This window comes from Ursus americanus, chromosome 10 (assembly GCF_024610735.1).
Source record: "Ursus americanus isolate L20-20 chromosome 10, mUrsAme1.1.p, whole genome shotgun sequence".
NCBI classification, from domain to species: Eukaryota; Metazoa; Chordata; class Mammalia; order Carnivora; family Ursidae; genus Ursus; species Ursus americanus.
The window spans coordinates 73,071,020-73,085,288 of NC_142136.1; the positions used below are offsets into that span (position 1 = coordinate 73,071,020).

The 14,269-nt window shown below is 37.6% G+C and overlaps 1 protein-coding gene across 2 annotated transcripts in view; it reads right to left on the bottom strand.

The window, feature by feature from the left end:
- ATP8A2 (ATPase phospholipid transporting 8A2) overlaps positions 1-14,269 on the bottom strand; it is a 564,765-nt gene that overhangs the window by 399,721 nt on the left and 150,775 nt on the right. For both annotated transcript variants that reach the window (XM_045797080.2, XM_045797081.2), the window contains exons 11-14: positions 10,630-10,795; positions 5,602-5,729; positions 4,684-4,761; positions 2,121-2,209 (exon numbers count right to left, since the gene is read on the bottom strand). In XM_045797080.2, the coding sequence (XP_045653036.1) occupies positions 2,121-2,209; positions 4,684-4,761; positions 5,602-5,729; positions 10,630-10,795 (461 nt within the window). The remainder of the gene's footprint in view (positions 1-2,120; positions 2,210-4,683; positions 4,762-5,601; positions 5,730-10,629; positions 10,796-14,269) is intronic.

Here is a 14,269-nt window from a genome sequence, read left to right on the forward strand (position 1 = left end):
TCCACTATGAGCCTGCTTCTTCCTCTCCCACTCCCCCTGCTTGTGTTCCCTCTCTCACTTGCTGTCTCTATCTCTGTCAAATAAATAAATAAAAAATCTTTAAAAAGAAAAAGATACAGTAAAGATGTCAGTCTATCAATGAATGAATGGATGAAGAAAAGATGGTACATATACACAATGGAATATTATTCAGCCATAAATAAGGAAATCTTGCCAATTGTGACAACCTGGATGGACCTTGACGGTATTATGCTAAGTGAAATAAGTCAGACAGAGAAAGACAAATACCATATAATCTTACTTACACATGAACTCAAAAAAAAAAAAAAGGCAGTAGCTCATAGATACAGAGCACAGATTAGTGGTTGCCCGAGGCAGGGGTAGGGAGTGGTCAAAATGGATGACAGGGGGAAAAGTTACAAACTTCCCCTTCTAAAGTAAATAAGTCATGGGAATTTAACATACAACATTGAGACTGTAATTAATAATAAATACTATATTGCATATTTGAAAGTTGCTAAAAAAATAGACCTTAAAAGCTGCATCACAAGAAAAAAATAAATTTTGTAATTATATGTGGTGACAGACGTTAACAAGATTTATTGTGGTGACCATTTTGCAGTATATATCAATACCAAATTATTATGTTGTACTTCTGAAACTATTAATGTTACATATCAAACACCAATAAAAAATGTTCAAAATCATTAGCCATCAGGGAAATTCAAATCAAAACCACATTGAGATACCACCTTTGTCCAGTTAGAATGGCAAAAATTGACAAGGCAGGAAACAACAAATGTTGGAGAGGATGTGGAGAAAGGGGATCTCTCTTACACTGTTGGTGGGAATGCAAGTTGGTACAGCCACTTTGGAAAACAGTGTGGAGGTCCCTTAAAAAGTTAAAAATTGGGGGTGCCTGGGTGGCACAGTGGTTAAGCGTCTACCTTCGGCTCAGGGCGTGATCCCGGCGTTATGGGATCGAGCCCCACATCAGGCTCCTCCGCTATGAGCCTGCTTCTTCCTCTCCCACTCCCCCTGCTTGTGTTCCCTCTCTCGCTGGCTGTCTCTATCTCTGTCAAATAAATAAATAAAATCTTTAAAAAAAAAAAGTTAAAAATTGAGCTACCCTATGATCCAGCCATTGCACTACTGGGTATCTACCCCAAAGATACAGACATAGTGAAAAGAAGGGCCATATGCACCCCAATGTTCATAGCAGCATAGTCCACAATAGCTAAATTGTGGAAGGAGCCGAGATCTGCCCTTCAACAGATGACTGGATTAAGAAGATGTGGTCCATATATACAATGAAATATTACTCAGCCATCAAAAAGAATGATTTCTCAACATTTGCTGCAACATGGACAGGACTGGAGGAGATAATGCTGAGTGAAATAGTCAAGCAGAGAAAGACAATTATCATATGGTTTCACTCATTTATGGAACATAAGAAGTAGGAAGATCGGTAGGAGAAGAAAGGGAAGAAGAAAGGGGGGGTAAACAGAAGGGGGAATGAACCATGAGAGACTATGGACTCTGGGAAACAAACTGAGGGCTTCGGCGGGGGGGGAATGGGATAGGCTGGTGATGAGTATTAAGGAAGGCACGTATTGCATGGTGCACTGGGTGTTGTATGCAAGTAATGAATCATGGAACTTTGCATCAAAAACTAGGGATGTACTGTATGGTGACTAACATAATAAAAAAATATTATAAAATTGAAAAAAATATATATCACCTGCATTAAAAATTACTAAACAATTCTGAAAATTAAAAAAACACCAATAAAAAGACAGGCATTCAGATCAAAATATAAGTAAGACATTTATAATTATTAGACTATAAATATGAATTTATAGAATTAAAGTTTTAAAATTAAATGTATAGCATTAAATCCAGGGATTTCTCCCTAGTAAATATTTGCAGAATAAACTGGCTAACTGTTCCAAGTTGAGACCCATTAAATTTTAAACACAATCAGTAGTAATTACATATATAAATCCTTTATAAATATCCTTTGAAAATATCAAGAAGGCATTTGGCTAAGCAGCTAAAAATAAACTTATTTTGTTGTAAGAACACAAATCAAATTTTTAGTAAGTGATAAACATATTTACCCATACGTTACTCCAGCAATGCTGCACTTCTTGAAGTTCATGATATTGCATGTAAGAGTTCCAGTTTTATCAGAAAATAGATATTTTACCTAAATCAAAGAATGGAAGAAACGTACATCAACAATGTAGCTAAGATGCAGAGACCAATAGATAACGTCTTTCCTTCTATAGTTCTCAAAATTTCTATTAATTTTAAAAGTAAATTTCCTTACAGTAAAATACATTTTATAACTATATATTACAATTATATGTTATTATAAAATTAATATATTTTAATGCTTATACCACTTAAAAACCTTTTCCACTAACCAATCCTAGAATCAAACTGTATGGAAATGTGTAAAGGAGGCTTCAGTAACAGCCCTGGAGCCACGTCAATCTATAACCATAAGCACTAAGTTCTGCTACAAGGCATCTCAAGACACAGATTACTCTCCAAAATATTCCCATGATCTCATAAAGCACTCCATTCTAGTGTTCAATATATCAAGACAACAAGCTCAAACTTTGGCAAACCTCAAAATATTTTTTATCACTTCACTCCTAGTTGGATTAGGAAGGTATATCCTGAAACAACACAGAACAAACAAAAGTCCTCCATCACAGTAACAGTTAAGATTACATGAAGGTGTCCTAGGACTGCTATAGATTATATATAACTTTCTAAAATACAAAGTTTTATAGATTTAATACACCAGGTTCTGAATATACAAAGGTGAAAAGAGAAAATTTCTAGAGGTCAACAAGCCAACCATTTTAACATAATTAACTGAATGCAAAAGAGATGAACTCCAAATGCATATGTGCTGTATGAATTATGTTCTCCTATGTTCTCTCCAGTGGATCATGTGATAGGGAAGAAGGAAACGAGTTCAAGATCACAAGAGGACAGTAGCCCAGTTCAGGCTCTGGATACTAACTAGTCATGTAGACTAGAAAAATCATCTCATCCTTCTTGGCCCCAATTTCCACATCTATGGAACAAAGAATTTGGCCAGAAGATATAGAACATCATTTCATGTCTAACATTCTGGAAAATTATGTCATGAATTGGTGAAGGGAGAGTAACTAACAGAACTGTCTCCAGTAAAAATTCCTGTTTCTCAGGTCATGATTGCTGCTGGATGCTGGATGTACTCCAGGGATCACAGGGGAAGCCATGCTTTACCGGTTTATGGAAGAGGGATTAATGCTGTGAATTATTTATTCTGTACTTTTTCTTAATGATACAATATAGGCAAATACACTATGACTTGTTTTTAAAGCAATCAAAGGTCTGTCAAGTAAAGGAAAATTATCAATGTTCCTAAAGAAGTCAAATAGTACATAGAAATAAAAAAATAAGTAAGCTATGGGTAATTAATGCCCCAAGTATAAATAAGTTTTTATATACTTTTTATATGCAGTACTTCTAGGGGTATAAAAAATTCAGTAGAATCAGCCTTCCAATAAAATGTTTCCTTCTACCTCTTTTTAAGAAAATTAAAAGATTATATCAAAATGTTAAAAAATGAAAAATTTCTAATAAGGAACTCTCATTTTCCTATTGAATTTTAATTTATCCTTAGGTTCTAACTCAAAACTTTTTGAGCAAGCAAACTTTTCCCATATTCCCAATTAGGATGAATTATTATCCTGGGTACAACTTGAGCACTTTTAATCCTCCAATTACTGGGACCCAGTTTAATGGATCCTGAGAGCAATGGTATACTGAGCATTATGCTAGACTGACCAAGGCAACCAAAGACCTCATCCCAGGCATGTCCATACTCTTGAATGGGCTTGAAAGGCTCAAGATGGAAACCGACACCACATCACTATCATGTCTCTCACTTTATGGTATTCATAATTGGAGAGACTGTTATGGGGACATAGAAGAAAGATAAGTTAACTTTACCCAAAAAACTGTAAAAGGGTTCAAAGAGGAGGTAAATTTAGTCTGACATATATAGCACCCAGCCCCTAGGGCTGTTGGGATCTTTAAATAAGATGTATAAAATAAAATTATAATCTTTAATTGCAACGCATTCAGAAGAGGATATTCCTTACAGTAATTTCAACATTAGATGAAGATATAATGCAAAATGCGACTCATTTAAGGCCAAAGGAGTTTCAAGGGTGATGGCAGAAAAGAAACTCGTTCCCTGGAAAGCTCCAGAAATGAAATCTAACACATGTGAGAAATTTAATAAATTTATGTCCTTCGAATTAGCTCCCCCATGTTTTGTAAGAATACCCAATACCCACATATCCAAACCACTATTCTCCCCATCATTTACTCCTGATAAATAATTTTAATGTCCAAAGTAATTTTGCACTTATTTTTTGTATTATTTTTCTATAGGCACCTTCTAGATAATGAAATACATTGATGTCTCAAAAAGCAGGTCAAAGCCAACTAACACTTCTATTTCACAATACTTTCAAATGCGATATATATAGCTCTTCAGACATCAAAACCACATTCGTAGAGAACTATTCTCCCTAAATCTCTCATGGTTCTAGCACTGGTCTCCCCTGATGCTGGAGTCACCACTACCAAATTTCCCAAGGAGGCTCTCACCTGCCCAAGCTCTTCATTAAGGTTTGAGGTCCTGGCCATTGCAGGAGTATCATTTCCTAGATAATACATGTCTGTGTCCTGAGAGAGAGAAGGAGTGGAGGGTGCTTCAGAAAATAAATACCATTAATCCTTCATTTAGACTAACACAGAAAAGAAGATATAACAGATGACTTAATACTAATGCTCATTTTTAATTTGGGAGTGAAAGTGCAGTGGCTATTAGTATAGAGAAACACTGTGCTAGAAGAAAACATGCAATTTATACACAGAAGATTTGGTTTCAAGATGATCATAACCCATACTTCTGAGCTCAGCCAATACCTCCTTCACGGGATTGTTGTGAAGATCAAATAAAAACGCACATGAAAGTGCCCAGTCTACAAATACTGGCTGCTGAAGTCCAGTGCTTAATGGCATGACAGTTCCTTTAAAATTCCACCTCCACTCTTGCAACAGAATCCAAGTTTACGGTCCCCATGACCTTTGACATGTAATGCACGCTGAAATAGACACACCTCTGAGACTTTTCGTGCAGCACATTAGACTGTAAAAGCAGTAGCAGCATTTGCAGCATTTTGTCCCCATTCACCAGAAGGCGTGCACCTGCTAAGCACTCTGCTTCCATGATCTCTACAAGAACCCCTTGAATAAATAGGCACCAACGTCCTCCTGTTTCATGGACCAGGAAACTGAGGTGTCAGGTAACCAGTCATTGGCATCACCAGCTCAGGGACAGCCTTGCCAGAGATCCCTTGCCAGTTCACTGGCCAGTTTAAGTCCCAGACCCAATCATAAATGAACCATAGTCGTCCTTTTCTGGGGGCTCAGCTGAAGGACTGATGCTCTGAGAGAGTATGAGAAAATAATGGTTGACATTGCTCCAGCTGCTCAGCTTTGAGGTTCTGCTGTGATACTCACCCAGTTTATAAAAAGGGCTTGAGTGTATTTCACAACCTCAAGGGTCACCAAGAGACTGATGGGAATAAGATTGTTGTACAAGATGATGAACGTCAACAAGTTATATCCGAAATTATCCGAGGTCGTGTCTGTGAATGAAAACCAGAGTATCTGTATTGCTTTAGTTCGTCTCATTCAGTTCCCTGAATTATTGTGGACTTTATTATTGTGGACTTTTTCTAAAAGATGTTCACCAAAAAGAGTCTACTGGTTTATGTATAAATTTAGAGATTTGAGTTAAAACAGTTACTGAGCTCTTACTACGTGGCATGAACTATGAATGCAAAGACTATTAATACAATGTCTTCTAATAAAGAGCTGGCTTCTAACAGGAGGCTATAGGGGAGGGGAGTAATCAGGAGCAGGCAGGAGCGAGCAGGCCCCTCCCTGACCATGTAGCAGCATACATCTACTGAGGGGGAGTTCATAGGGCACTGATGAAACCAGGACAGGAGGTTTATTTTAATGGGAAGGCATGGTCACCAAAGGCCATCCAGAAGAACAGAGGCTTTAGTCAAGTTTTGGCAGAAAGAGAGAAGACAGCTAACTAAAAAGGATGCAGAAAAGAAGACAGGCATGTCAAACGGCTGTAAAGAATATCTACAACCTCACTAAGGTAAGAGTCCATCTGGGATACTCCAAAGAGTTTATAAGAAGCAAAAAAGTATCAGTGGTAGCAGGCAAAGAGAGGGAGGCAGGAACACTGGAGCTATTTATTGAAGATAACAGAAGAACATCTTAACAGAAGAGGACTCCTAATGATGGATCAAGACTCCTAGGGGACAGAATCCAAAGCAGAAGTAGAGTCAGCTTAGACAGGAAGAGGAACCAGGAGAGAGAAAAGACGTACAAGGTCCGTATCAAAAGAGAAGTATTTTTTCCCGATGACCATGACACCCTGGTTGAAGGAAAGAGCAGTAAAAGATTAACTTAGCAAGAGGCAAGGGAGGGTTGCAGCAGGTTAAAAGGTATTAAGGATGCCTCTTGAGGGGAACTGGTATTTCAGGATAGCAAAAGGCTAGGACTGGAGATTAGTAATTTGTAAGGACTTCAAACCACAGTTGAGTTTTTCCCCCAGGAAATTAGTCAAATGGTGGTGGTTTGACTCAGCCTGCGAGTTCTCAAGGGTAGTTGTGCTGGCAGGATAACGGGCTGGTAAGGGATAACAGGGAGTAGGCACAGGCTGGTCAGTAGTTTCACCTTCCTACCATCCCTTTATTTTCTTCTCATCTACCAAAGCTTCTGTTTTTCCTGCCAATTGCTTCTTTTCTTTCTGACATGTTACTTTGCTACCTTGTTCTTTTGAATCAAGTAGTTATTAAATAGGATCTCTAAGTACGAATAGTTAACAAAAGTCTCTAAGGTATAATTTCCTTAGGCACAAATATCTGCCAATTAGAATTATGTATTAAGAAATTTAAAATTTCAATTTTGAATACAGGCCAAAAGCTGTTCTGTATCATCATATATATCATCAGGAAGCAGAGCGCATTCGGGGAAGACTCTATGTATAAAAGTTCATTCAGCCAAACAAAAACAATCAAGTGGAGATGAACAAGGACAGAACCTGATAGAAATTGAAGTCAAAGCTCCAACAGTGACAATGCAAATGTGAAGTCTGATGGCTTTTAACAGAGCTACTCCAGCTTTTCCATAAGAAAACAAAGCAGACAGCATTATGGGTGGGACAAAAAGACCATTCTTCCATCATAAACCATGCAGCTAGTACTAGAGTTTGACAATAGGCAATTAAATGCCAGCTTCCACAAAGCCCGCAGATTGTGCCAATGCTGTTATTTACCCAGATCATGACATTTTGAAACTATGTATGTACACAAAGTATCAGTCTTCATATCGGAAGCTAGACATATAAGAGGGTCCAAATCCAAATTTTTAGAAGCAAAACCAAGAGTTCTGACCCAACCTACAACTCGAGTCCCAGTCATATTTGTAAAGTGGCAACAATAGTTTTCCTGGGCAGTTAAAAGTGTTTGATTTTTCTGCCCGAGATAATTAGAAAAGGAAAAAATGTTTTGATCAGTTTAACCAAAATATATTAAAAGAGAAGAATAACAAAAACTTCAAGCAAAGTTTCTAAAGTTTTAAAATTCAAATTTATTTTTTAAAATATTTTGTCATTAAATTTTATTTCTTTTCTGGAATTGCTATGTAAGGAGATTGGCAAATCTCTCCAAAAAAGGAAGCAATAAAACTGAACAAAATTATCAAAAACAAGGATTTAAAGTGCTTGGAAACTGATCACAGTGCATACAAAAAATTCAAAAGCATGTATTCAAAAAAATCTACTTAATCTAAGTGGAAACCTTTGGCATTTAAGTCAGAAGCAATTTCCCTCTCCTTTCCCCTTGAGCCATAATGCTTAAATTCTGTTCTGGGTGGGTGGTTGGGACTGGCAGCTTGCATCCCCCTTCCCCCCTACCCTTCCAACACTCCCCCCCGCCCTGCCCCGGTGACTCCAGCTCCATATTGCAGAAATTCCTTCCCAGGGTGAGGCAGGCTGGTACTCTAGAGTAAGGCAGGTTGTCAGGACAGGAACAGCCTGAGGAAGATGGCATTATTTGGAACAGAGCATGAAAAAAGCCATGCCAAGGGCACTGTCAAAAACAATAGAGATCCCAGTGGCTAATAATCAGGGAAGACAAATATCTCACAATACTAGCAGGAGCAAACAAACCAGAAGACTAGCCAGAAATTAAACAGGGTTATCCATGGAAAGAAATGGCCAAAGAAGCCTTGGTACAATCACACTGAACCCTGGTGGTCCAGAAGGTCATGTCCATGCACAAGGCTGCACCTGCTTAGGAGAGACCAGAGAGGGTACTTGTGAACTACTCATCCCTGACTGAATGTGGGCAGACTTTAAATTCCCCAAACATTGAAGGCATTCCACAAGCCACACATAGGTCAAACAACCTCTGACCAATCACTGACTAACCTCTAAGCTATGCTGACCCCTAGTAATCCAGGCTTAAAAATAAAAACAAGGAGACGAGTGCTGGCTAATGAGGACAGGGTTTCTTTCTGTGGTGATGAAAATGTTCTAAAGTTAGGTAAGGGGTAAATGTTGCACAATCTGTGAATATCCTAAAAACTACCACATACCTTAAACTATACACTTTAAAAGCATTAAAAAGTCAAAACATGGAAATAAAACTGACCAGTAACAGCAGAGGCTATACACTGCAGGAGAAAACAACATACTTCATAGAATTTTTCCTGGCAAGTCACTAAACAGATAAACAAGAAACAGCAACAAGACCCAAGAGGAAGAGGAAACAGAATCCAGAATTGCCACAGCATATTATCTAAAGCATGCAGTTTTCAACAACAAAGAAATATGAAACATACAAAGACACAGGAAAAAAGCAACAGAAACTACCTTTGAGGGGGACCCAAATGATGGACCAAAGACTTCAAAGAAGCTATTATAAATATATTTAAAGAACTAAAACTGTATTAAGAATTAAAAGAAAGTATGATGACAATGACTGTTGATCAGAGAACAGTAAGAAAGAGATAAAAGAAAGAACCAAGTGGAAATTCCAAAATTGAAAAGTATGATAATTGAAATGAAAAAAAATATCACTAGTAGAGCTGAAGAATAGATGTGAGCTAGCAGAAGAGAGAAACAGACAGACTTCCATAGAGATCGATAGAGATTATGTAATCTCAAGAACAGAAAGAAAACAGAATAAGGAAAAATTCAGAGCCTAAGGTCGTATCATGTGGACTAACATGTACCTAATGGAATTATCAGAAAGAGAAGGGAGTGAAGATGTGGCAGAAACAACATTTGAATAAATAATAGCTGAAAACTTCCCCAATCTGATGAAAAATATTAACGTACACATCCAAAAAGCTCAACAAACTCCAAACAAAGTAAACTCAAACTTATTGAAAACCAAGGACAATTCTGAAAGCAGCAATAGAAAATGACTCCCATACAAGGGAAAAGTAAGATTAACAGCTGACTTCTCATCAGTACAATGGAGGCCAGAAGGGAGTGGGATGGCATATGCAAAGTACTGAAAGGAAAGAACGTCAAGAATTCTACAAGAATCCTGTATCAGCAAAACTGTGCTTCAAAAACAAAGGAGAAATTAACACATTCCAAGATAAAAACAGAGAATCTGTTGCTACCCAATCTGCCTTACAAGAAATACTAACGGAAATTCTCCAAGATGAAAGGAAATGACACCAGACAGGAATTAAATCCATATAAACAAAGGATAATAGTAAAGGTAATAACACAGGTACTTATAAAAGACAATTACATATTTTTTTATCCTTTCTTTTGGACCAAAAAAAAATGGCAAAAATGATTATGAAAGTGCATCACTGGACTTATACGCAGATGTAATATATATGACAGCACAAAGGAATGAGAGGATAAAACTACAAGAAGCAAAGAAATAACACAAGCTAGTAACTCAAATCTACAAAAAGAAATGAAGAGTAGTAGAAATGGTAAATAAGCAGGTTCATGTAAAACAACTCTATAAGTATATTTATTTTCTTTTTGCTTAACCAACATTAGATAATATCAAGCAACAATTATAACACTGGAATCCTGGGTTGATAACATGGATGTAATATCTATGATAATAGCACAAAGCAGGGCAAGAAATGAATTATACTGGAGTAAAATTTCTGTATTTTACTGAAATTAAGTTAGTATTAATCTAAAGCAAATGCTGATTCTCTAAGACATTTATTATAATCCCTAGAGCAACCACTAAGAATAACTCAAAAAATAGTTACAAATACAATCATTTGAATATAAAACAATCCCCACATGTGTCCATCTCCATTTCATCATATGACTCCTAATCTTTGAAGAAGGCTGGCCTCTTATAGAGTAGCCAAAAGAATGAAGGATAGCATGGCCACCATACATAAATTACACTTGGAAGGGTTTTCCAAAGTGGTTTCATCCTATTTCAACAAGCACTCCAACCCAGCACTTACCCATCTTCTTGATGTACCAGTTCTTTCCACCTTGAGACCCATTCCAGTACAGGGCCCCCACTGAGCTCACCAAGGCCATGACCAAGAGGATGCCAAACAACACCAGGATCTGCACATTAGTCACTTTCTCAACATTCGATCTTTTGAGAGGTGCTTTCGTGGAATTCTGTACAACAGCATTGAAAAATGAATTAGAGTCATAGAACAGGCTTGGGGTTAAGGAGTGGGGAGAAAAGGAGGTAAGTTAACCAAATTCAACAAATAAAAAGTAAAAGAGTGCATTTTTGCCAAATAACTAATGAAATTAAAAAGTGTACCATACTCCTGAATCAACAGCTAGTTTTAAATAAAGAACACATTTTGACTCCTCATGAATCAATCTATACTTATGATTACATTTTATTATAAAATTAGCTACCTTTGCAATCTTAGAAAACAAGTTCTAAATCACTTAAATCAGTTTAAAAGAAATCAGGATGTCATTAATTCAAGAGAAACTTAAAGATTTCTCAATACCATAAAAATCTAGGCTGAATCTTCAAAGTAATAACAGAGCTCTATAACTAATATATAAAGAACTATTTTTGCAGTATATATTTTCCCCTCAAAAATGAGGAAAAAAAGACATACACAGACACATACACATCCAAAATGCAAAATAGGTGTTGACATCAATACATATCAAAATAAATGAATGGACAGAGTTCATTTGGAAAACTGGGAACAAGAAACAAGTAGGAAAGTCAAGAAACTCTAGTGACTGCGAGAAATCTGAGTGCAGTCTTGAGTCATAAAGAGGATGTAGACAGGAAAGTAAAACAAAAGTGGAAGACAGCTTAGCCATCTATAAACATTCATGGTCTGATTTCTCACTGCAGGTAGGGAAACCATCCCAGCTTGAACAGAAGCTAGTGTTGGCAAGTGAGTTCAGAAACATTCAGTATCTGGGTGGCTCAGTAGGTTGAGTGTCTGACTCTTGCTTTTGGCTCAGGGTTATGAACTCAGGGTCCTGGGATGAAGCCCTGTATTGGGCTCCATGCTCAGCATGGAGTTTGCTCGTCCTTCTCCCTCTGCTCTCTACCCCCTCCCCCAACTGTCTCTCTCTCTCTCTCTCTCTCTCTCTCTCTCTCTCATAAAAAAAAACAGTTTAAATTTTAAAAAATTAAGATATTACTTCTGGAAATTTTCTTGGATTATGCAAGTAGGTCCAATTTAATCACATGGACCCTTAAAAACAGAAAATGAAGAGATTCTTTCCTGGCTACAGTCGGGGGAAATGTGACTACACAAGAATAGCCCAAGAAATTCAATACTGCCAACTTTGACAATGGAAAAGGGGGTCACGAGCCAAGAAGTTTGGGCAGTGCTAAAAGGTTGGAAAAGGCAAGGAACAGATTCTTCTCTAGAACCCCCTAGAGTGTTCTAGAAAGGAATGCTGCCCTGCAGGCATCGTGACATGGATGAGACCCGTATCAGACTTCTGACATACAGAACTGTACCATGACAACTTTCTGTTATGTTAAGCTACTAAGTTTGTATAATTTGTTATGGCAGCAATAGGAAACTAATACAGTAACCCAGAAGATAGTAATAATCCATTCCCGGAGATGAGCAGAGCCTGGATAAGATTGAAAGCCGGGAGATATGAACAGACACTTTTCCAATGATGACATACAAATGGCTAACAGACACATGAAAAAATGTTCAAAATCATTAGCCATCAGGGAAATTCAAATCAAAACCACACTAAGATACCACCTTACGCCAGTTAGAATGGCAAAAATTGACAAGGCAAGAAACAACAATTGCTGGAGAGGATGTGGAGAAAGGGGATCCCTCCTACATTGTTTGTGGGAATTCAAGTTGGTACAGCCACTCTGGAAAACAGTGTGGAGGTTCCTTAAAAAGTTAAAAATTGAGCTACCCTATGACCCAGCCATTGCATTACTGGGTATTTACCCCAAAGATACAGACATAGTGAAAAGAAGGGCCATGCGCACCCCAATGTTCATAGCAGCATTGTCCACAATAGCTGAATCGTGGAAGGAACCGAGATGCCCTTCAACAGATGACTGGATTAAGAAGTTGTGGTCCATATATACAATGGAATATTACTCAGCTATCAGAAAGAACGATTTCTCAACATTTGCTGCAACATGGACGGCACTGGAGGAGATAATGCTAAGTGAAATAAGTCAAGCAGAGAAAGAATTATCATATGATTTCTCTCATCTATGGAACATAAGAACTAGGAAGATCGGTAGGGGAAGAAAGGGATAAAGAAAGGGGGGGTAATCAGAAGAGGGAATGAACCATGAGAGACTATGGACTCTGAGAAACAAACTGAGGGCTTCAGAGGGGAGGGGGGTGGGGGAATGGGATAGACTGGTGATGGGTAGTAAGGAGGGCACATATTGCATGGTGCACTGGGTGTTATATGCAACTAATGAACAATAGAACTTTACATCAGAAACCAGGGATGTACTGTATGGTGACTAACATAATATAATAAAAAAACATTAAAATTAATTAAATTAGATTGAAAGCCAGGAACCAGATAGAGGCAGATGGACGCAGAAGCTTAAGTCTACAGGTCTCCCTCCATGAGTCACAAGCTTGGTCTCTCTACTGGCAACACCGATTTACAAAAATCAGGTGATCTGAAAGCTTGAAAGGCATTAACTGGCCATAAATATGGTGCCTTGTGCAAAACATAAGTCAGCACTCTTCACTGTTTTCATCTGATCATTAAAAGAGCTAGAATGAAAATGTCTCCAAAAATAAGAAGAATAAAGTTACAACATAAAAATAAAATCAAATGAAAACAGGGAGCTTGAAATGAAAACTTCCTTAAGTTCCCTAAAGAAGCTCATACCACATCACTGAAATGGTTACCTGAATTCTATCAGCAAACCCACAAATATTACCATCATGGCCTGGTTTTCTGCAGGTGCGGGGAGGTGGGGAATCAGTTTACTGGCAGTTTTGAAATGTTTCAGTATTTAAATAGCACAGCAACATCTTTCTTTATATTCTTTTCTCTCTTTATATTTTCTTTTCTCTTTCACTTTCTCTGAATTTTTTGTCATTTACAGACTTAAAAAAAAAGTCCTTTAAATTTCTAAATGGAAATCTATTAGGGAAGGCTGACCCATTGATCAAATCCCATCTACAGGTAGATGGAGACAACATATCACCTCTGGTCTTACGGACAAAGCCAACAGACCAGTTCCAAGACTGCCAATCCCAATCTTTTAAAAGTCATGATTTTTTTTTCATAATAATATTTTTATTATATCATGTTATTCACCATATAGTACATCCCTGGTTTTTGATGTAAAGTTCGATGATTCATTAGTTGCATATAACACCCAGTGCACCATGCAATATGTGCCCTCCTTACTACCCATCACCAGCCTATCCCATTCCCCCATCCCCCTCCCCTCTGAAGCCCTCAGTTTGTTTCTCAGAGTGATCTTATCAGTTTTAAGAAACAGTCACTGGAGCACAGGGAGAAAAAAATTTACAATAAGTATTATTTCTATGACTCCACTAGTTCATTGGCTTCTGATCTTTCCAATGGTTCAGTCGTGGCAGGCAACAGGGTTAGGAAAAGTTATCTTTCATCCAATATAAGAGC